The sequence below is a fragment of the Ambystoma mexicanum genome, chromosome 9 (assembly GCF_040938575.1).
Source record: "Ambystoma mexicanum isolate Mex_15411 chromosome 9, UKY_AmexF1_1, whole genome shotgun sequence".
Taxonomy (NCBI): Eukaryota; Metazoa; Chordata; class Amphibia; order Caudata; family Ambystomatidae; genus Ambystoma; species Ambystoma mexicanum.
Genome location: NC_090931.1, coordinates 820,172,720 through 820,197,750, shown reverse-complemented (window position 1 = coordinate 820,197,750; position 25,031 = coordinate 820,172,720). Strand labels below are relative to the sequence as shown.

Genomic DNA, 25,031 nt, shown 5'->3' with positions numbered 1-25,031 from the left:
AGCATTCACCATGCTCCTCGGCTGGGGAAACCTGCTGGCGAACCTCCGGCACTTGGAGTTCGTCGCCGTCGCGAACAGGTCGATCTGGGGTGTGCCCCACCGTCGGAAGAGGCGATCCACTAGATCCTGCCGTAGTTCCCACTCGTGGCACGAGCGCAGCTCCCTGCTGAGTGAGTCGGCAATGGTTTTTTTTATCCCTGCCAGATGAAACGGCACCAGAAACATCCTTTGGGTGACGGCCCAATGCCACAGGTCCTGCTCCTCCTTGGACAGCCGTACCCGTCGCGGCCGTGTCAGTCCCCGTATCATCCCCTCGAGTCGTGGACGGGGAGGAGGGCTGAACGGGGCGCGACGGCTGAAAAGGAGGTGGAGGGTGAATCCTTCTTTTCTTAGGAGGGGGGCTGCCCGAAGGGCCTGGTTCCGGGTCCCCCGACGGGAGTGGTTCCTCCACTGGTAACGGCAGTCTCGTCCTTATCTCTGAACATAAGGACTGTATAGCCAACAAAATGGCCGCCGAGTTGTCTTGCAGCACTGGCAGAGGGGAATCCGACGGGCGGTCAGGGGCCCCGTCGGTACCCTCGACGATGTCGTCGTCTCCTGCGTCGGGATCCCTCCCGACGGGCTGGTCTTCTTCCACGTCAACGCCGTGGCTTAAGACCTCGATCAGTTCTTCCTCAGAGGTTGAGGCCGAATCCACAACGACCTCCTGCCCCCCCTTTTTCTTCTCCGTCGGAGGTTTCACAAGGGTCCTGTCGATGGGCATAAAAGAGGACTCCCTCCGCAGTGGCAGGGAGACTCTGAGCCCCGAGGTCGCCACCACTGGTGTAGCCTCCACAGGCTGAGCCAGGGCCGCCGCGACTGTCTCGATAGAGGCCTTGGCCGGATGGATTAAGGCTTTCACCACCTTAGGTGCGCTCACCGCCTTTTCCTTGAGGGGGGGGACACTGCCTCGCTCCCCCTCCGCCTTCGAGCTCGACCGGGGCCTCTCCAGGAGCTTCGCCGGGTGCTCGGCCTTCCTCTTACCCGACTCAGAGCGTTGGCTCGTGGTTGATGGTGCCGGGGAGGGTGCGCCCTGCCTGGCGCCCTTAGAGCCCGACCGTTCGGCGCTCCCGGTGCCAGCGGACTCGCGGTGCTTGGCCTTATGTTGGACCCCTGTCGCCGGGGCGTCCTCAAAGGTCTTAGAAGACCGCTCGGATTTCTTCCTCTTTTTCTCGCCGGACAGGCTCTTCCCTTCCAGCCAGTTGGCGAGACGTTGATGGCGGTCCTTCATGGTCCGCTCCGACATGTTGCCGCAAAACGCACAGTCCTTCTCCACGTGCGTCTTGTCCTCATGTAGGCAGTAAAGACAAAAGGAGTGTTTGTCTTCCTTAAAGACATTCTGCAGCTGGCATCCAGGGCAGACCCTGAACAGCTTTCCGGGCGTCGAGCTTCCCTTCTCCTGGGCCATGACAGAGATGGGCCTGAGAAACTTCTGGAGTCCTCCAAAAGCGTAGCTCGACGAATCTTCACCCTTGAGGGGCGTGGACGAATCCGACACAGGTCCACGTTGATCGGATGTAGAGTCGGTGGAGCTTGAGGCTCTTTTGACCGAAAAAAATGAAGTTTTTGAGAAAAAACGTGAAAAAATAGCACTAACGCTCGAGAGCAATAGCACGAGGATCCCAACACATGAACGTGCGGTAAAAATCTGAAGATGGCTGCCAGAGGCGGGGCTTAGGTAGAGGGCAGTCATTGGCTGTGGTCAGTATGACGCAGAGACCAGTGATTGGTTACTACTACGAAAGACAGATCAGAAACGAAACTGATACTGGTTTTTTCTTTACCGAGGATTCCCAGCCTGACGACGGGGAATATTCATGAGCATGTGAATCCATGCCAGACCCCATGCTGGAGAAATATATATGAACTAAATCATGAATAAATCCTAAAGGACAACAGTTCAATGCAGGTAAAACAAAATATAAATGGTGAAAACAACACAAATCAATCTCACAATATGCCATCGTCCCAACATTCATATCCATATCTGCAACTCACATTCATACAAGTCATCAATTACAAACCGTCACAATAACAAACAATAAAAAATGCTGTGCTTTTCTCTTTCTTCTAGAATGGATCTTAGCTGATTTTCTAGTAAGACATGATCACATTTACAGGCATAGCAGGACCGACCGGTTTGGATGTAAAAGGTACAACTTCACCAAGTCTTCATCAGGGAACATACAACACTAACATGCTCTGCAGTCACTTCCTTCTCAGCAGGTAGACCAACATTGGAATATGGCCAGAAATGTCTTACTATGGAGCATGATGTGTCATACATGACTGCAACTTTCAACTTTATTCGTGTTGGCACCTCATGTCCACAATATGCATTATTCATGCGGTGCAGTTTCCTTCATGGATCTTAATATGCTCCAAAGCTGCCAGCGTCTCATCAATGTGAGCCGCAATGTAAGATTTGAAGTGCTGAGAGGTAGGCAGAGGCTGGGGCGATTGGGTATCAGAGGCCAGGTCCCCGGCATCCAATCACAGCGACTGTGAGATTAGCAGAGGATGGGTGAAGGGAAGGAGGGAGTGAAGAGGAAAGTCTTGAGGAGTTTCCCGAATTTGAGGAAGTCCTGCTCAAGATGAAGAGGAAGGGGGAGGCTGTTACAAAAGAGGGAGCCAGCTGAAGAAAGTGATCAGCCACCGGGCCTCTGTTTAGCAAAACGCTTTACACACCGAGAGTTGGTTCCAGAGGACTGCAGATGTCTAGAGGGAGAGTATTTTGTAAGAGAAAGTGGCAGATAGTGTGGTCCCAGGCCCCATACAGCCTTGTGGATAATGCAGAGGGATTTGAATATAAACTGTGCCGCACCCGGGAGCCAGTGAAGAGTTTTTAGGGCAGTAGAGATGCGGTCCCTGGGCTTAAAGTCAAGGATAAGTTTTGCTGCACTATTCTGGATTAACTGGAAGGGTCGTAAAGTGGAAGAAGGTAGATTCAGGAGTAGGCTATTGCAGTAGTCAAGCCTAGAGAGAACCAGGGCTCGGGTGACATTGAGCTTCTGGGGGAAAGTGAGACAAGGGAGAATTCCTTTAAGAAGGAAGAGTTGAAAGTGGGATTTCTTGGCAATGTCCTGAGTGTGAGGGAGGAAGGAGAGAGAGAGAGGAGTCGAAGATGAGTGAGGGGAAAAATGGAAATAATCTCAGTCTTGCTGGCATTGAGGCAGAGATTGTTGGAAGTACACTAGGAGTGGATGGCAGATAGGCAGTCGGGGATGATTGAAGATACAAGAGGGTCAGCAGGAAATTTGAAAAAGAGTTGTGTGTAATCTATGTAGCACCGGAAGTTGGTGGAGGAGGAGTTAATGAAGAGAACTAGCTGAGCAAGGTAAGTGTTGAAGAAAGAGCCAGGGGGAGAGGTTTGAGTCCTGGGGGACACCACAGGTGAGCAGGAAGTAGGCACGGAGAAGGTGCCCAAAATGAGTTCGGACGAACGGTCAGTGCGGAAGGAGGTAAGCCAGTCTAGTGCATGTTTCCTTGTATGTGCTGCAACCAGAGACCTTTAATACTCATAAAAATCATAGCTTGTTTGTGGCAATCATTTCTCTTTGTGGAACAGCCATTTTGTTTTCCTGCCACAATTATTTCTTCTTGTGCATTATTCTGGAGAAGGATGGTAGTTTGATCGCACCTAGTCACTGTCACTTCATTGTAAGGTTGAATTGACACATGTTCTCAAACAAGCAAGTTCTGTACACTTACAAGCTGCTCTAGGACATTCCTTAGTAATGAGACATGTTAAAACGATGAACACAGCACACAGGAGATTTAATGTGCTATTTCTTCAGTCTATAGATAAAACAGTTCTGTACTTACTTGTCACAAATGTTTGCATCTGCTGACTGACTCAGTTTGTGTAGAATATCTACGATTCCAACGTCTCGAAGCTTATCTTGGCGTTCTTGTGCACCTAGAAAATGCAGCCACAATGACATTGGTAATAGATTCTAGAAGACAACTAATCAATCTTTACACTTTATATTACCATTTTTATCAAGACAGTTTCCAAAATGCACAAGCCACTCCACTTAAGACTTCGTGCTGTAAGCAGCAAATCACTTCTTGAGTTCAGTTTGCAATACCCTAGTGCTGTTAAAGTATCAGTAAGATTCACTAAACTGACATTGGTATAAGTGAAAGAATGAATGCATACTTGACCACAACCTGAATTAAAAAAAGATAAAGAATAGAGGTGTTCAAAATGGTTTAATAATGTTTTTATATAGATGGAAAATAGCACTTCAGCGTAGGATGCCTTTACCCAATAAAAGTAAAATCTGTGAAAAAGTGTAAAAAGGTACATCTAAAACATATTTCAGTTTTGTGCTATTTAATGCTAAAAACAGCCGGAAGCAAAAACATTGGGGTAATTATATTCCATTAGCAACCTGGGAGGAGCCTTCCACTGATCAGAATTCTCGGAATGCGGGCTGTATTCACTAAGGAAAGCTTCCGTTACGGGAAGTTTCGTTAGTGTCGGGTGCTTCCTATCCCCACTCCTGCTTGACATTAGCACCATACACGGATGTTAATTGTTTCTTTTTATTTAAAAAAAAATACCCACACGACGCTGCACAGTCCTGTCAGCCAGGCAGTCCCTCTTCAATGTTGATGACATCAGTCATCAACATTAAAAACGGACTTCCTTGATAACAGCATTGTGCGGCGTCAGGCGGCGATGGAAAGGTATTTTTTTCTTCTTTAAAACAAAACCCATTAGCACTTGTGTAGGCATCTATATGGGTGCGAATTGGGATATACCTCTCGGTGGCGGCCCACCCTGTAGGTAACTGCTCGCCACCATTGGTATACAGGTCCCCAACTCGTAGTATAAGCCTATATAACCCAAAGGATCTTGGTAGAATGGCAGAGTAGCCAGGCTTATCTTATATGGAGGATGTGAGCTGTAGGCAAGTACACTGAACCCAGTAAATACAATAATCTAAAGAAACTCTTATACGCTGAAAGTTATACTAAAATATAGAAGTATTATATACACACACAAGGATGGTAAGTAAATACTCTTTTAGACCAACCAATCCACATAGGAATTATTCACAATACTTTTCAAAGGTGACTGCTTCAATTTCAATTGTAGTTGCTCGCGGTTACAATTATTACAAAGAACGACACCAACAGTTCTACCGTATTATTGGTACTACCACGCACTCGTATTGATTACAGATAATTGGTAATTGCATTCATGTAGTAAAGTCACAGGCAAAGTCTGTAGGAAGGACAAGGATGGTTATTCACACTTGAGCAATATTAAATGTTCTAGTAACACGTTTCAAGGATCCCAAGGCTTTGTAAATCCGATCCCTAACAAGACAAAAGTCACTGTAGGAGTAGAACCAAAGGCCTTATGTAGCAGCAGGAAAGGCAAAGTTCCTCACTTTAGTCACTAGAATATAAATGTCTAGCAAGATAACACAAGCAATAGGGACCCTGCGAAATACTCCCTAATAGGACACTAATTGTCAAGCCTAGGCCAGAGGTATGGGTGGGCACCAAACACCTCATAGCACAATCCAATCACACTTGAGTGACTCTTCGGCTTAAGGTAAGTCCTACCTTTAGTCCCACAGTAGCTGAGGTTAGAAGAAACACAAATAGCTGGATTCTCCCCTGTGAAGCAGCAACAGACCCAGTCTCCTGATTCCTCGGTCTGGTGACAAAAGGAAGGACTCTGAATGGGATGTCACAGCGGCTGTCGCAAGAGAGTACCCTCAGCATGCCAGTCTGTGGTTTTGGTGTCTTTTAATCAGATCCAACAAAGGACGGTTATCGGCTGGTCAATCTTTTTTGATTCTGTACTCCTGCACTCTGGTGAGGGGACTTAGAGGAGTGGGATCATGCCATCGGAGGTCCAACTGGTGCTTACCAAAGTTATGGGCAGATTGATCCACTGCAAGACGTTGCACTGCAAAAGGGTCGGAGGTCTTCTGGTATTCACAGTTTGCAGCCCTAGAAGGGCACAGCACCTTGGGTTATGGCTCAATTTGTAGTTCACCTTGCGGCTGGTTGGTCCTACTAGCCAAAGGGAAGGAGTGGTCCTCTTTGGAGCTTCTCTGTCAATAAAAAAACTGGGCCAGAACAGCAGTGGCTTCTTCATGGTTAATCATCTTCAGCTTCAAATCGTCTGTTCCAGTAGCCAACATGCCTTCTACCGTCAGAGCCTTATATTCAGATTTCTCACTCCTCTGCAAACTCTCACAGCTGGAAGGGGCAGCTGGCTGTCCAATCAGTGGGAACTGGTTGCACTCGGGCAGACAAAGGACAGGGGAGTGTTTAACTCCTCCCCAACTTCCTGTCTTCGCAGACACACTGGAGCCTAGGGTGGGACACTAATGGGTTCCGCCAAAGGCAAAACACACACGCAGACATCCCCCTCCCAGAATGGTAGAAGGGCTGACAAAGGACAACCAAATGAGAAATGGCAAAAAAAGAAAGGAGCCACCATGTAAGAACATAGGTGACCCAATTGTGCATACAGTCTGCAGTAAAAAATAGCACATAGTTGGTAGAACAGGTCCACTGCAACCAGCCATGGGAGCAGAGAGAAGGGAGATACTAGGTATCCCCTTAGCACTTCACTTAAGGTGGTGTGTGCTAATCTACGTGTAAGAAAAGAGATAGATACTCTATACTCCAAACAAAACTATCTCATAGAAAGTGATGCGTCATTGTCCCTCTCAATACCAAAAGTCCTGAAAAAAATGGATATAGTACTCATAAAATGCATACATTTCCAAATTGATTCAATTTATCAGTTCATATATAATGAAAAAATTAATTAAAACACAGCCATAGATTCACAAAGCGGATCATAGCTCAATGTAATATCATAACGACAAGATAAAAAAAATCACAACATAGAACAATACAGCAGACACAAATGACAATAATGTAAACTAGGCACTCAAAGTGTCTCTGCACTAAAAGTCCCAACATGTTTCTGTTCCTATCACCACGCTGGTTGAACATTCATCAGGGGATATTCTTTAAGATTTAGATTTCTTCAACACTGTGCTTACTGTGGTTACTGCAATGACATCAGATACACGGAAACCCATCATTATTAAGGTAGGGTCCCCCGGATAAAAACACCATCACCTTAAACACACCATGAGAAAACCTCTAGTGTGTATCAAACTCAATCATACCTTATATAGCCACAATTACTGTGTGCTAATCTCTCGTAAGTAAAGGTTTTAGGAAGGATACAAAGTATCCCTCTTTCCTCAACAACAGTATTTCTTAGGAAAAATCAAAGAATATAAAAAGGAGAACCCAAAGGGTCCCCAGGAACACTGCACAGAGGGTGCTGTGGGCTGCAAAAGTGTAACACAGATGCCTTTAAGAGGTATGGAAGAAAGCAGCCTCCATAGAATTAGGTAATACAAAAAGAACAGAGTTCCCAAAGGTCAAAGCCAATAAGAATGAATGAGGGGAAAAAGGCTCTCCTCATTCAGGAAAGAAGGAAAAAGGTCCAGAATTCCAGCAAAAAGTGCTGAGGGTCTAACTAGGAGAGGGGATTAAGCATACACCTGAGAAATCTTCCTGACAGTAGGCACACCACTTTGTGACATATCTCCTCATTACAAATTGTGATTTAACATTGTTAGGGGGTATACAACGTGATAACGTGTGAATAAACTGGGTTAACAAATGGGTGAGGTCAAAATGGAATTGGAAAAAGAATTTCTCCTTCACTGAAAATATAGGCAGAAAGAGTGAAAAGACTTTTGAAAATAAAGAAACCTTTTAGAAAATCCACCACTTTGTTCTGAAGCAAATTCCTGCATCTTTAGACAAATATTAGGTTTTTCCTGAAGGGATTCCCACAGAGACAAAATAAAAATTCAGATGAAAGACATACAACCTGATGGGTAGCAACATCACTCCCGATAGAAGGAGAAAACCACCCAACAAGGTAAAAAGGACAAACCTTTTTTGTAATTAATATTGAAAATAAAGTTAAAGTAATATCCAAAGAAAGAATATGACACGATCAGAACTGTATATGGTTCCTGCAGGAGGAGACATTATAAGAAGCTTATTATAAAACCCAGGATAGGCTGGTAAAATGCATTGATAAAGCGACAGCCTTTTTGTCAAATCCACATAAAGCACTCCAAAAGACATGGAACACCACAGGAGCAGTTCCACACCGGCTGAGGTGGTGGGAGAGTTGTAATGGAAATAGATCGGACCAGATGACCAACCCACTAGTGATATATTTTTTGGTTCACTACATTTTTATTTTATTTCTTATTTCGAAGATGTTCGAGCTGGAATTGGCTTTTCCTTGCCATATTATCATGTTTTCCACTTTTCCATGGACTTGAGTAGGCTTTGGAGTCGCCATGATATTTTTAATGAGGCTAGCTCACAAACCGCTCACTGTTGTTTGGTACACACTGATTCAGGTTGTGTTATAAGCTTGAGCATAGCACACTTCAATACCTGTGCTCCCACTAGTACATCTTCTGGCCAGGATAGGTTGTTGCATATATACATTTAGGGGATGGGAGAAAGGGACACAGTAGATAGCTGTTGCAGTACCTGTATTTTTTATCCAAGACTGTACAATACTTTCAGGATAAGGCGTTTTAGTAGCCAGGGGATTTGGAGAGGCTTTTACCTTTTGCTTTCTATTAGATTTAGAGTGGCGACAGTGTACTGAGGAGACCAGTGTACTGAGGAAACCCCCGGCCGACCCATAGAGTCGGGGTTTGCTCCAAAAGTACTTTAAGACGAGATAGCTGCACCTTGAGATGGATGGGGGGTGCAGATTTATTACTCCAACACCAATCAATAAGGACAACTCAAAGGCAAAGGGTGTACGTTTAATGACAGTACAAAAAACGGGGAGTCATGGCAATCAGCAGTGATGCGATAGTCCGTCTCGCTTCAACTCCAACGAACTTCATACAAACAATAACATTTATACTCAAAACTCGTCATAATTGACGTGTAACACTCAAAAGCATTTCTATTGGTTAGGAAAAGGTAACTTTAATATAGGTGCTATATCTGTATATGGTAACGGAGTGAGCGGATCGGATAAACACTGTCAGGTGGTCGTCTAAGCCCTTCCTTCAAAAATGACTACTGTAGACGTCACTAAAAGTATGACCTCCCATTGGTTCTACTATCTATAGGACCCTAGATTATTTGGTTCATTGTGATTGGTTTGGCATCAACCCCATGCATAAATTTACACTTTGCTTAACAGCATGCACTATGGTCAGCCAGGTGTGAGGTGCCCCCCAGTTACTCAGCCTTCCTCCAATTACAGTTACCATCAATCATTGCTTCAGAAACTATGTGTCAATTATTTTACTGTGGTTGGCCTCGAAACTGCATCTTCTGTCTGGATAAATTCTAATATCTCTTGTCTGGGCGGATGCCAAGCATAGGTGTGAACCCGCGCTCCTTCTCGCTCGGCTGGTCACGTGCTATCCACACCGTGAATTTGCCTAGTTTCTCTCAGTTTGTGCATTTAATTTCTTATTCACCTCACCATCTGGCTACACCTCCTTATCTTGACCTTCCAAAGGCAGGATATTCTGTTCTTAAGTTTCAATTATGTGTAGCTACTGTTAGTTTATTTTATTGGTCTGACCTTGGCTCTCCTGGCACAAGCTGCATCTGTTGAGTTTCGATTCAGTCGTCTCTTCTCATTTTGCTAGAATATGAATCTTTGTTTGGCCTCTAGTAACCTGAATTGGTTCGGCTTTTAGTGCAAAGTGGGCTCACACTTACAATATTGTGCTTTGTTTTGAGGTAGATTATGTATAATGGCGCTTGCCGCTCTATTTTTCTAGTAAGCATAGCAAGCCGCACTGTTTTCTTAGCTTTCTTGCGGTTTCAAGCATATGTACAGGCGTTAGCTGGTCGAACATCTTCACCCTGCTTACAGCTTAAGCTTCTTTGTATTTCAACATTGTTTTCTTCTTCTAGGTTCACGATATCCTTATTCATGGCATTTCGTATCTTTGCGTCATCCTTGGGTCGTCATATCTTCTATCTGCAAGTCAGTCTGGGCCTTCGTGATGTCACCATTCGTGTTCCATTAAGGCCTTTTTGGTTTCTTCTGGGACGGTACTTAGGCAATCTTCATTTCGTCTCATTTGCTGGTACAGTTTTCTCAATGGATACCTTACTGGTTGTCTGGTTATTGGTACTTCAATAGGTGTTGCTCTTCTGATGGGTACTGAGCAGAGCCCTACTGCGGCTCTCTGCTGGTTTATTTGCTCATCATACGTCACATATTTTGGTGTGAACGTTCCTGGTACTTCAAAATGGGTGATTGGAGTGCAGGCTTTATTTGGGACCTCTGCTATTCTCCCCAATCTGGGCGATTCATTGACCACTTTCACTTCCTCCTTCGGATTCATTTTACTTGGTTCCTCTGTATTCATCTTCACTTCATTGTCTGGGTTCATTCCTTCTTCATCTTCTGGGTCTGTACATGACGGTTTGAAGAAGTGTCTTTTTGGAGTCCATATCTCTATTACTTCCTTTAGGTTTCCCCGCTGTCCTTACATGTTCGTCTTTATTCCATCGCGTTAGTTGACATTGTCCATTTGGGCTGCAGTAAATCCATCTTCCCACATAATTTCTGCGTTTCCTGGGATAGAGAAACTTTGTACCTTCTGGTGCGTGCCTGCTGGCATTCACAAAGGCCCTTATTTCTTCATCAGTCCGATCTCCGGGCTTCCATCTTGGCTTGACATCAATCATAATCTTCATCCCTATTGCTTTCTTCGCAGTTTTCTGGCATTGCGATATTATTATATTGACAACACAAAATCCTAGTAATATCATCACTGGCAGGGCTCCTAAGAACTTGAATGCATCTGCCATCCATTGTGGAACCCATGAAAACAGTGATCCAAACCAGCTGTCATCATCAACTTCGTCGGTTTCATTGATCATCTGGTTCTGCAGGTTTGTCAGCATACCTATTGCTTCTGTTAAAGTTCAATTTTCTGCATCATGAGAAGGTATATATGTGCAACATGATTCTCCTATTTTTGTACAAACTCCTCCATCCATAGCTGTGATCATGTCAAGGACATATCTGTTCTGGAGAGTCATCAGTGGGATGGCTCTGAACTCTTCCCTAATTGCATTAAATCCTTTTATGGTCATGTTAATCGTCTGCAGTAACTCCCATCAGGTTATCTGCAACCATTTAGTATTTACTCCAACTTGGATTCTTGGCATAAAAATCGTTGTGAACACTGATGAGGTGAGGCTGATCAGCCTATGTTCATATGGGATTGCATGAAATGCTGCTTCTGATTTGGCAGAGAAGTCATTTTCTCTCTTCATTCGCATCAGTTCCACAGATCTCTTCTTTCTCAGGTGAGCATCTGCTTTCGGGAAACTGTCAATGTTCAGGTCACTTTTCGGGATCACCAATGCTGGAACATGGACGTTCACTATTGTGCATATGCCTGCCCAGTTTTTCGTCAGTCTGATGTATGCTTTGGGCCCGCATGCTCAATAATGATCCATAATTACTGCAGTTCCATGCACCATTCCTGGAGCATCAAAAATGTGTCCACAGTTCTGATTCTCCCCCATTTTCCTTGTGCCATTGTTACTGAAGCACAATTTTGGGCTTTCTAGTGGCACTATCTCCAAGGGTCCTCCCCTGTCTTCGACCCATGTCAGCAGTTGTGCAAGTTTCAGCCATAATGGCTTGCACAGTGTTTGTGAATGTTCAATTACTTCTTTGCGGAGTCCAAGGACCATCCATGCTCGGCAGATCACTACTCCTTTCTTCCATCCGTCTGGTGAAAGCACTATTCCCCAAATCTGCATTTGGCCTCTGTTCTTCCAGATTTGAGCCTCTTCTGGAGTTTTTCCTTGAACATTTAGTCTCAGGTTCACTTACCATCTTATTCCTACTCCTTTAACTCCAGGGTTCTCGTACCTGATCACATGATTCCTAGTATGAGCTCTGTTTCTCGTCTTAATGTCTTGGACATAATCATCTTCATCAGGGTAAGCTGTTTCAGTTGCCCATATCAACGAGGCATCACTTTCCATGAACTGGCCTCCGGTCTTGCACATTGCTACATGTGAGAGACAGTTTGCTGTTGGGACATCAATTTCTACAGCCACGAAGATCTTGGATTTTCCATGCTGTATGGTAGAAGTGCACAAACAAAGCATTCCCCTTCGGAATTTCATCTTCCAACCTCCTTCATGTGCTGGTACCAAATGTTGTTACCTAGATGTGCTATGCTATCCAGGTAGTCGTTTAGTTCATTGTCATCTTCATGAATACTCTCTTGATTCTTAGTGTTTTCCTGTAGTTGGCTATGACTACTTCCCTGAAAGCATCGGTATGGCTTTTCCTTGCTGGAGGATTCTCAGGTATTCCGGTCCATGGTGCAGGCCTTCTCATCTGCGCCATTTGAGTGGACAAGAGTCTGGCAGCTCTTTCCCGCTCTTCATACATCTTTCTCTGCCGGGTTATCAATGTTCGTATCCATTCTGGCATTGGTCTAGTATATGGTTGTACTGCGGAACTAGTATTTGTCCCTTGCGTTGGGATGTATATGCTCGGTAATACCATCTCTGCGATTTTGTTCTTCAGTTCCTTTTGTAGTTCCCTAGCTTGGGTTATGTGTGGAACTAATGAGTCTATTATCAGTTGCGTCCTTGCAGAGAGTTTCTGAGTGTTGGCTCTCGCTTTCTTAAGAGTTTCTGATATAACTGTCTCTGTTGGTTTTTGCTTTAATTCTTGTTTTCTCACAACCTCTGCTGTGGAGTTTCTTATGGCATGCAGTCTCTTCTTCTCTGCTGCTTTTGTTTGTGGTTCTGCAGTCATTGATACTAGGCCTGTTTCGTGTGAATTCAGTGTTTGCATGCATGTAGCTGTCAGTGATGTTACTTCATTCATTCCGTGCTGACCCTGTCTCAGGCTTTCTTTTACATTTGTTACCACAAGAGTGTGTGCATCATTGCTAATCACATCCATTTCAAGTTCATTCTCTCCACCATCATATCTTCTAGGGGCTGGAATGACTATGTAAGGTCTGGGGGCTTTGGTGGGTTTTATGCGTGCATCATTAGGTGGGTGTACTGAAATCGGAACGCTATGTGTTCCAATAAAGAATGCAGTTCTGATCGTTAATGACAATAAAATAATGATGAATATGATGCATAGATACATTATGTCCCTGTAAATCAGGCGGCAGCATTTTCTTCCAGAGAAGCGTGGGTGCCTCTCTTCTTGTGGGAGGACCAGGTTGCTGCTCTGGACCACCATCGCGATCATTCGGCAAATGTCAATGTTAGTATTCCTTTACCCAATATCGTCTTTCAAGATCTGCGTTTGAGAGTGTCAGGTGCTCCACAAGTATTCCCCTTTATGAGTGACAATTGTCTCTTGTTTTCAGGATACAGTTCCTATGCTAGAAAAATCAAATTAAATGACACTTCATTGAGTCCCCTTTACTGTGCATTTTCAAAGTAGGTAAGCTCCCAATCCTCGGATTTGCTTCAGCCCTGAGGACATGTTGGACAGAATCAGTATGAAGAAATAGGAAAAAATAACAACAGGTACAACAAGAGTTCTTTATTCTGCTTCCTCGATCTGTCCCTCGGCGGATGGCTTTTTAGAATCTCCTCAAATAACTCCTCTGATAGTTAGAAACTTCCACTTGAAGCAGGAGCATTCCCATCTGTGCAACATTAGTTGGGTCGCTGATGAAAGTGAGGATGTCAACATCGATTTGTCTCCACTAGCTCTGGAAAGTCAGTGACTAGGCGAAAAAGGACGTTGTGTGCAAACCTGCTGTATTCTGGTGAGGTTAAGGATTGTATGTTTTCCCCTAAATGTGAACAATTTCTGCACTGTCCGGTCGCATGGAGTGCGACTAGAATTATAATTTTATTTAAAATATGGTTTAAATGTTCTGTATTTGCTGGATCTCAAAGAAACGTGAGTGTATCTGTTGTTCTCCCGATAAGAATTAGACAGTCTTCGATTATGCGAAAGAACAGTGTGTTGATAAGCTCATCTATTTCCACCTGTGTTGGGAACATTTGATTCTCTCTCACTGTACTCAGTGAGTAGGATAAATTGTTCAGCAATGACAGTAAGCAGTTGTCTTATTGCCTTTTTGTTTACAGGATCTTGTAGAAAGTCTGTGTCATGACCCGGCGAAATTGCCCCTTTTGGACCTCATGGTCATTGTCAGGAAGGGCTTGTACTCCTTCTTCCTCCCAACATGGCCGTACCAAGCTCCGTGCTACGCACTAGCTTTCACGTCGTGGCACGTACTATAAATTGGTCACGCCCCTGCGGGTCCGCGCGTCTCAACGCTATTGTCATGATCTCTGCTTCCAAAAGATCAGGACTTGCCCGACTCCCTTGGAAGCAGACCCATAACCCCGGTTCCAAGTGGCAGCCAGTCCCAATTGGGACCTTTTGGACCCTGTCCTGGCGCCAGTGGCACCAGGCTCATAAAGATGCCCAGTCCCAGCGCTGGAAGCGCCGGGCTCATAATGCTTGGGTGGACTTACCTGCAGCAGACCATGCTGCTTACTTACCTGCCAGTTGAACCCCTGATCCTCTTCTGTTTGGGACTACTTTTCCTGTTGGGTGGGGCAGGAGCCACTCCCTAGGTTCAGAACACTGGAACTCTTCTGGAAAGCAGGAACTCTTTTCTTACCTAGGCGTGGCTGTGGAAGGAGACACCTAAGCACTACAGGAGGCTATTTAAACCACACCCGATGGATGAATCTTGCTTTGCGTTATTCTGCATTCTCTGCAGCAGAACGCTCATCGTGTCTTCTGCTTCTGATCCTGGGCCTAAGGGAACAAAGGCTTACCATCCTGGAATCCAGTCTTCAGCAGCACCTGTAAAGACAAAGAAAGTACAGGTTAGCACTACGGTCTTCAGTGGCAGCGCATCTCTTACCTGGTCCATCGGCTGTCACCAACGCCTCGCGCTGCATTTCGGCATCTGAAAGACAAAGGCTTACCACCTACTCTTTGCATGCTCCGGAGGTCTTCGCACTTCATTCCGGCATCTGAAAGACAAAAGCTTACCAGCTCTTCGCACGCTCCGGAGGCCTTCGGCGCTGCATCCCGCATCTGAAAGACAAAAGAAGGTGCGTTTAAAGACATTGGGCAACTTTATTACTCACGTGCCATTACTCCTTCCCACGCCGAATCCAGTGGGTATTCCAGCACCCTTCAGCTTCTCTAAAGCTCCGAACTTGTACCTGCAAGATAAAAGGGACAGTTAGTGCGCATCGTGAAGCAGGCTACAAGCGCTTCCTTACGTGCTTCCAGGCGCTTCTATTCCTCACGCGGGTTCGATCCTCAACTCTCATCAGCCCGCCATCCGCCATCGCCGGAACCCTGCAAAACAAGATATATCATTACAAAAGACTTTTAAGACATTTGAAGTGCCCAGAACTTACCGTTCGTGCAGTTAACGATGGACAGCAGTCCTCTGAGGTCAAGAGGCCTGCACCCTTATCCAGTGAAGAAACTGGTTACGGCACCCTGCCCCGAGGCAGATGGAGAGCTCGGCGTTCACTTACCTAAGCTGAGGGCGTTAACCTTTGGGGTTCTACAGGAGAAGAGAAAGGGAAGAGGAGAGAGGCACCCAATAACCCCAGTTCATTAATCCCATATTTTCTATCTGCAGACATCTTACTCTTCGAGTCAGACATACAGTGCACAGAGGTCCAGCCCAAAGAGCCAACCGTGTGTTACACATCACCTTTGAAGATACGGCATTCACCCAGTCAAGACCGGCGCCTCTGCGGGAATCAGGTGAGCGTTACAGCTATCTTCGGTAGTGACCCGACATGTGCTTACTCTCTACATCGATTTCCTTCGATCCTCTTACTTCCTTCCTTGCCTTTATCCTGTTCCTGGATTTCCCCCCCTACTTACTCGTTCTTCGCTAATCCTGGATACCCTGGAACCACGAACTTCCCGGAACTCTGAACGCGTCCTGCAACCTGACGAGGCTCGGGCGAGCCTATTCAAGACCCGAACCATCCACAGGAAGAGTCCTGCGGCCGAACAAGGGAGATCCCGATCACAGGTGAGACAGGGGGAGATTTACGACAGTTTGAGACGCCAAACGATCAATACGGATTCTACCATGGAGAATGCTATTCAGGACCTGATGCGCGGAATGCAAGAACTTTCCACAGAGATGCAGAATTTAAAAGCCGAGAATGCGGCGCTAAGACAGCTTGTCTTGTCACGTGACTCCGCGAACAAGGACAGCGTATTATTGGGAGGAATGGTTGGTAAATACGATGGTTCAACAAAGACCTTACGTGGATTCCTGGATTCTTGTTTGGTACATTTTACCTTCAAGCCCTACTATTTCTCAACTCCTAGAGCTAAGGTGGGCTTCATAATATCGCATCTTTCCGGTAATGCCCTTACATGGGCCACTCCTTTACTCAATTCAGGGGATGCTCTCCTGGATGATTATGAAGGCTTCATCGCGGAACTCAAGACCATGTTCGAACGTCCAGAGCTGGTCCACGGTGCTCAAGAGAAGTTACTCGACTTCCAACAAGGATCCCAAGACATGTTGACCTATGTTACCAGATTCAAACAGCTAGCCAAAGAGGCGGAGTGGCCCCTGGAAGCCAGTTTTACCTTGTTTCGCAGAGGTCTAAATGAAGAGATTAAGGATGAATTAGCCAGAGTGGCACATCCTAGTTCATTCCAGGCCCTCCTGGACTTGTCTATGCAAATAGACTTCAGAATCCAAGAAAGAAAGGCCGAAAAGAAAAAGAATAAAGTCGCAATTCAAAGAAACTCCCCAGAGAATACTACAAGGACCGAATCTGCCAAGAATCCGAGCACTGATTCTGAACCCATGCAACATGGAGCCTTTCGTGGACCAATTTCCCCGCAGGAAAGGTTAAGAAGGATACACACAGGCTTATGCATGTATTGTGCCTCAGATAAACATCTCGTTAAAGAGTGTCCTCTGGCTCCTCCCCGACGCTCGGGAAACGCCAGCTCCCGACCCTAAATGGAGCAAGGTTTCGGGAGAGCGATGTTTGCTCCACATCAATTCCATCCTTGAACTCTCCTGGACAAAACAAATTGGTGATATTACAGGCCTTTTTATCGCCATCCAAGGACAAGGTCTACCCCATACTGGCCTTGGTGGATTGCAGAGCAATGGGAGTCTTCATTGATCAAGATTGGGTCAGAAGTCATAACATTCCATATGAAGCAAGAAGTTTTTCACAGCCAGTGGAAGCAATTGACGGAAGACCTCTTTCCTCAGGACCCATAAGTCTGCAAACAAGGGAGATCCATCTTTCCATAAATCATCATCAAGAAAGGATTGTGTTTGACATTATAAAATCAGCCCATTACCCCTTGGTTCTGGGCATGCCCTGGTTACAAAGGCACAATCCACATATTAACTGGACGGCCGGATCCTTATTCCTGGGCTCGGAGTTCTGTATGAACCATTGCTTAAACCTGGATACCTCAGTCACAGCTCCTATAAGTCTACCAAGGTGTCCAGAGACACCACTCATGGTTTCCAATATTGTACAAGTTCCAGAGATCTATCAAGGGTATGCTGATGTATTCTCTACTGCCATTGTTCAAGCCTTACCTCCACATAGACCCGAAGACTGTGCCATAGATACTGAACCCCCAGCAGTGATTCCCTTTGGCAGGATGTTTATCCTTTCAGAACCCAAAAAGAGAGCCCTCCGGGAATACCTAGACACTAATCTTGAGAACAGCACCATAAGACCTTCAAAATCACCAGCTGGTGCTTCACTGTTCTTCGTTCCAAAAAAGGATACCAAAGAGCTCAGACCTTGCCTGGACTATCGGGGCCTAAATCAATACACCCTGAAAGACAGATACCCACTACCCCTGATCTCGGATATCCTTGAAGCTGTGAGAGGTGCAGTGATATTCACGAAACTGGATCTCCGAGGTGCTTACCATTTGATGCGTATCCGGGAAGGAGACGAATGGAAAACAGCCTTTAGAACACCCTTTGATCACTTTGAATACCTAGTCATGCCCTTTGGTCTGACTAATGCTCCCGCAGTCTTCCAGCGTTTTATGGATAGGGTGTTCTCTGACATGTTATTTCTCAATGTTATCGTCTACTTGGATGACATATTGATCTTCTCCAAGGACTCCTTGAAACATGAAGAACATGTAAAAGCAGCACTTCAACGTCTCTGTGAAAATCAACTCTTAGCCAAACCAGAAAAATGTTTGTTTCATGTTACATCAGTTCACTATCTGGGATTTGTCCTCAGTTCAGAAGGAATTAGTATGGACCCTTCAAAGGTGAAGGCCATACTGGCTTGGCCCGCCCCAACATCTGTTAAGCAAATACAATCCTTCCTGGGGCTTGCCAACTTCTACCGGAAATTTATGCCCACCTTTTCCGAGATTGTTCAACCCATTGTTAATCTCCTGAAGAAAGACGTTCCATTTAAACTGGTCTATACCACAAGACAAGGCATTCAAACGCTTGAAAGAAGAATTCACTCAGGCCTCCATCCTGGCCCAACCTGACATAAATCGTCCTTTTCTAGTGGAAACTGATGCCTCCAATTACACCATAGGAGCAGTTTTAAAACAAGAATCCGATGATAAGTTGGAACATCCCATTGCTTATCTCTCACGGACCCTGACCACCAGCAAGACTCACTACTCAGTTCTGGAGAAGGAGTTATTGGCTATTCGTCATGCCTTCACTGAATGGAGACATTTACTCCTGGGTGCTAAATATCCAGTTCAAGTCCGTACTGATCACCGAAATCTTCAGGTCCTACAATCCATGGAGTGCAGGAACAGTAGACAAGCTTGATGGGCCTACTTCTTTGCTCAATATCAATTTCAAATTTCACATGTTCCTGGATCGCAAAACTTGATTGCCGATGCCCTTTCTCGGGGTGTCCCGACTACGTTCCCTTGGAGGATAAGATCTATCCAAAAATGTTTCCACCCACAATCTTTGTAGCTCAAGCGATCAATCTCCTGGAAGAAATCAGAGCACAGACTCAATTATCCGAAGTCTGGATGGACATATCGAAGAAAAATCCCTGGCGTCTGACAATCAAGGAAGGATATTTATTCAAGAACAATTCATTGGTCATTCCGACAAAAGAACTTCAACAGAAGGTAATGAATCTATGCCATGATACTCTTCACTCCGGCCATCGAGGAGTAACCAACACCTTCCGTCTTATACAAAGACAGTTCTGGTGGCCAGGGATGAAGTCCAGTGTAGTTCAATACATCAAGACCTGTGCTATTTGTAGTCAGAACAAATATGATAATCAGAGGCCGGCGGGTCTGCTTCTACAACCTACGTTGCCAACCCGACCCTGGGAAGTTATTGCCACTGACTTCATTGTTGAATTACCACCTTCCTGAGGATATACAACCATCATGGTAACCATTGACTTGTTCACTCATCTAGCTCATTTTACACCATTGTATAAACTACCATCTTCTTCAGGAATTTTCCTGGAACATATTTTTCATCTTCATGGCCTTCCTTCCAAGATTATTTCGGATCAGGGACCTCAGTATATTTCACAATTCTGGAAACATCTCTGTCGTGTTCTAGGAATCCAACGTGCCCTTTCTTCAGGCTATCATCCACAAACCAATGGGGCAACGGAATGAGTAAATCAAACCCTGGAACAATATCTTCGTTGTTTTGCCACCAAGGTTCAAGACGATTGGTCTCTCCTTATACCTTTAGCCGAATTCTCCTACAATAACTCAGATCATTCAGCTCTCAAGATCAGCCCTTTCTATTGCAGTCAAGGTTATCACCCGTCTGTTTTACCATCAGTTCTTCCCGAATCTACTCCGGTACCTACCCTTGACTCTTGGATTCAGATGCTGATCGACTTACAAAGAGAGGCAAAGGATCAGTTAGAACAGGCCCAGACTCGAACCAAAAGATATGCGGACTCTAAGAGAAGACCATCACCTTCCTATTCAGTTGGCGATCAAGTCTGGTTAGCCTCGATAATGTTACCTCGACATCTACGACCAAACGAATTAGCTCCTCGCTATTATGGTCCATTTTCTATAAAGGAGATCATCAATCCTGTCTCCTTCCGACTTAAGCTCCCGGATTCCTGGAAAAAGATACATCCAGTCTTCCATACTTCCCTGTTGAAACCCTACGTTAGTTCTACTCGAAAACCCTTCAAACCCACACCTGTTGTTGTTGACGACCAGTTGGAATATGAGGTGTCCAGGATATGTGATTCCAGGTATAGGAGGGGTCGACTACAATATCTGGTCGAGTGGAAAGGCTACCCCCCTAGCGAGAGAACATGGGAACCAGTTTCTAATTTAAAGACCCCTCGTTTGCTCAGAAGATTCCATCTTATTCACCCAGGCAAGCCTGGAGGAACAAGTCTTCGGAGGGGGCATGCTGTCATGACCCGGCGAAATTGCCCCTTCTGGACCTCATGGTCATTGTCACGAAGGGCTTGTACTCCTTCTTCCTCCCAACATGGCCGTACCAAGCTCCGTGCTACGCACTAGCTTTCATGCCGTGGCACATAATGGTCACGCCCTTGCGGGTCCGCGCATCTCAACGCTATCTTCGGTAGTCACCCGACGTGTGCTTACTCTCTACATTGATTTCCTTTGATCCTCTTACTTCCTTCCTTGCCTTTATCCTGTTCCTGGATTTCCCCCCCTACTTACTCGTTCTTCGCTATTCCTGGAACCACGAACTTCCCGGAACTCTGAACGCGTCCTGCAACCTGACGAGGCTCGGGTGAGCCTATTCAAGACCCGAACCATCCACAGGAAGAGTCCTGTGGCCGAACAAGGTAGATCCCGATCACAGGTGAGACGGGGGGAGATTTACGACAGTCTGTGACACTGGTGAGCCTCCCTACCGATGATGGGTATGATCTTAGCACTAGAACAAGATATGTTATTATGTCCTTTGTGATGTCTTTACTGTGGGACACCATAAGTGATTCTGAATAGTGTCTCGGTGTGGAACGAGTCGGGATACTGTATTTGCTTCCAATGTAAACGTTCTTGATAAAAAGTTGGCATATTCTTTTCTCGTCAAGGCTGAATTATGCCTCATTCCAAAGTTCAAAGTCATCCGACTGGGTTGTGGTTTGTGCGTGCAATTTTCGTCTTCACCCTGCGACTAGGATGCAAAGAGTGTCTGTTTTTTATGTCTTTATCCCCTTTTTTGCTTAGAGGAAGTGTCCAATAAAAGCCACAACTTGCAGAAAGTTCTTTGTCTTTGGCTGGCTGGTCATGCATCCTTCTTCCGCATCATAGATCTCGTCTGCACGTGCTGTGGTTCTTCCCCGTCGCTTGTTGAGTCCTCTCGGGGTGCAGGCAGGGGGCCTTCTCCGATGTAGGGTTTTATATCACAGAGAAAAATCCAAGGTCTCCTGCCTTGTATTTCACTGCGGACGGAGTGCAGTCCGCCACTGTAAAAGGACTGTTGAACCTTGGCTTGTCCCACTTTTTCCTTGTGTGATTCCTTACACGGACGCGTCTCCAGGTAAGACGGGTGGAACACGTAGACCTTGAACTTGGTCTGTTGTAGTGTCTCCTTCTGTGTTGCACTGCACCCTTTTTCGTCATCGCTGCAGATGGTCTGAAATTACAGTAAGGCAAGATGTCATGCAGTTCAGATAGTTTTGCATTTCAGACCCTAAAACCTCTCCTGTTGACTGGGCATCACATCTAGTTCTATCTTGGGGTGTCAGAGGAGTTCTCATTCTCCTTCCTGTGGCTATCTAGTGTGGCGTAAGATGATGGTCGGACCCAGGTTGGTTTCAAAGAGCATACAGTAGAAGGCAGTGCAACATCCCTTCTTTAGAGTAAGCTTCAACTTGGCTATCCTTTCCTTTAACAAGCTGTCGAGCTTCTCACAGATGCCATTACCTTGTGGATGATACGCCGACGAGAACTTATGCTTTATACCAAGCAGCAAGCTAATCTGCTCGAACACTGCATTGACAAAATGAGGGCCATTGTCTGACCTCAAGACCTCGCATACCCCTCATCTGGGGAGCATTTCTCTCACTAAGAATTTGGCCGCACAGGTAGAGTCTAATCGACATGCAAGTGTTGAAAAGGCCCATATGGCGTTGGAATGATTCCTCTCATTACTTTTAATGTGTGCCCTGCCGTAAATTGCTGGCAAATTATACAGTTCACTATAAAGAATGCAACATGCCTGGTTAAATTCGGTATAAACCAGTCTTCTGCGAGTGTTGCTGCTAGGCTCTCTTTTGTCATGTGCTACAGGCATTACTGGTTTACCAGTGCTGTCTTGTCGCCACAAGTTGTCAGAGGGGTTTAAAGAACACCCTCAACGTTTCCACGGGTTCTTCTCTTCCTGTGGTGCCTCCCCTTGGAGTTCCATTAGCTGTGTTTGCCCCAAATTACTGTAACTTTCAGGTGCAGTTTGTGTAACCATTATTCGCTCGTTGCCATGGATAACTTCCACTGCCATAATCGTCTCACTTTTGGATGCCATACGGTTGGCTTCCGTGTCTGCTGCTTGATTTCCACATGAGATAAAATCCATCCCTTTTATGTGGGCGGCGCATCTCACAACTGTTATGCCCACTGGGAGCTGTAGTGCCTTGATTAGCCTGTCAAATAAGACTTCTTGCTACACTGGCGTGCCATCTGCTCGGAGGTAGCCCCTCCTTTTCCAGCGTGCTAAGCCTGCGTACACTGTCAACGTCACATAGGCGGAGTCACTGTACACCGTTACTTCCTGGTCTGCGTGATTCTCAATGGCGAGTATCAACGCCAATAATTCTGCAGCCTGTGCTGAATGATGAGATGGTGTGTTTCATCACACACCTGTGTATCTTTGCGCATCATTTTGGTCGATTCTCGAAGACCCGTCGATAAAGACGATCGCTCCTCCTGCCAAGGCATTTTCTTTTACCCTGGGGATTTCATCATAGAATTCTTCATAATTTATACAATCATGTATGGGCTCTCCTTCAGTGACTGGCTCTGCTATAAACATAGCTGGGTTCACTATCTTACATCAAACTATTTTACTCGATGGATTTGATATGATCACTTCATAAGCAGAAGCTCCCTGAGATGTAAATGTGCTCTTTGGTTTCCCTAGAATGGCAAATAGTGAGTGCTCGACGTACAGCGTCATTGAGCATCCCATTACAATGGTTGTCGCCTTCTCTATGGCGAACGCTGCGACAGCTACATTTTGTTCGCATGCAAAGTGGCCTCTCATTACTGGGTCCAGATTCCCGCTGTAATATGCCAGGGGCTTGTAACCCAACAAGGTTCTTTGAGTGAGCACTGCCGTCATGACGCTGCCATTTGTGTGTGAAAACAGGTAAAATTCCTCTGCATAATTGGGGATCCCTAGAACTGGTGCTGTGCAGATGGCTCTTTTGAGTTCAGTAAACCTTTTCTCCATTGTCTCAGACCATTCGATCTTTTCCTTCGTCACTTGGGCCTTCTTTAGGGCTTGAAGTAAAGGCTTGGTGTAAGAGCTGTGGTCGAAGACCCATGCCCTGACATAGTTGCATAGGCCTAAAAAGCTCTGCATCTGTCACTTTCTTTCCTTCATGCGAGATCAACTGGCCTATGAAAAGCACTTCTTGTTAAAAATATCTTGACTTTCCCTTGTCAACTTTGTATCATTTCTCAGCCAGTATAGTCAATAGCTGAACAGAATCGTGCCTACACTGCTCTTCTGTGGTGCTGCAAATTAAGATGTCATCCACATATTGCAGGATAACACTTTTTAATGCTATATTGCTTAGGTCCATCTGCAGGACTCTGTTGAAAATAGAAGGAGACTCACAGTACCCCTGTGGCAGCCTTGTGCTTTTCAGACACATTTGAATGACTTCAGATCTTGTGAGTCACGGTGCAACAGGATTGAGAAAAATGCATTTTTCATGTCAATCACTGTGAAATATTTTGCCTCAACGGGTATGTTACATATAATTGTAGATGGGTTAGGGACTAGTGGGAACTCGGCCTCAACAATATTGTTTATTGGCCTCAGGATTTGCACTAGCCTCCAAGACTCCCCTTCACTTTTTTCATGGGGTACACTGACGTATTACATGGCGACACTGATGTCACTAAGATGCCCTGGTCCATCATGGCAGAAATTGTCTTAAAAATCCCCTCATCTGCTTCTCTAGACATGGGATATTGTCAGGCTCTTGGTAGAATTGCTCCTGGTTTCAATTTAAATTTTACTTCTCCAACCCCCTTCAAGAGGCCTATGTCATAGGGTCCTGTATTCCATACTGAGACGGGCTATGTCATCATCAAAATATTCTGAATGACTTCAAGAGGCCTATGTCATAGGGTCCTGTATTCCATACTGAGACGGGCTATGTCATCATCAAAATATTCTGAATGATTTAGTGCCAACATTATTCTCTGAGATACCTCTCTCAATCATTTTCACCCAGAAGGTGAGACTCACTTCCACCATTGTCTCTCCTATCTCTGCTTGTTCTTCAAACAGATCGTTGTCAATGACGTCAGTGAATCGATGTCCTTCTTCAATGGCGATCACTGCGTACCATTGTCGGCCCTCAAAGTCATAACCATCAATTAAGGCCACTCTCCCTCGCACTGCGGCTGTGTGCATCATCAAGGTAAATACTTGTCCCTTCTCCTCATGTATCGGTATTCTTGGTCTAAATAGGAACTCATCAGGGGTTCTCATTATTTTGTCTGCGAGGCATGGCAATCCTGCCATAAGCACATGCATACCATATGCGAACATTTCTGGCTCTAATGGTATGGCCCTCATGGCTATGTGTCCCGAGTATGCTCTAATCATTTCGCATACATCTGAGTAGTACATTCCTGGAGTGGAACATACTATGCCCTCCTCCGTGAACGAGATTGTCATGTTTAACTTCGTCATTAAGTCTCGACCCAAAATGTT

At 45.4% G+C, this 25,031-nt stretch overlaps 1 protein-coding gene across 7 annotated transcripts in view; it reads right to left on the bottom strand.

Annotated features, from left to right (window-relative positions):
• The window catches only part of ARMC8 (armadillo repeat containing 8), a 1,620,024-nt gene that overhangs the window by 13,078 nt on the left and 1,581,915 nt on the right, over positions 1 to 25,031 (bottom strand). For all 7 annotated transcript variants that reach the window (XM_069615827.1, XM_069615825.1, XM_069615821.1 and 4 more), the window contains one exon: positions 3,865 to 3,958. In XM_069615827.1, coding sequence (XP_069471928.1) covers positions 3,865 to 3,958 — 94 coding nt within the window. The remainder of the gene's footprint in view (positions 1 to 3,864; positions 3,959 to 25,031) is intronic.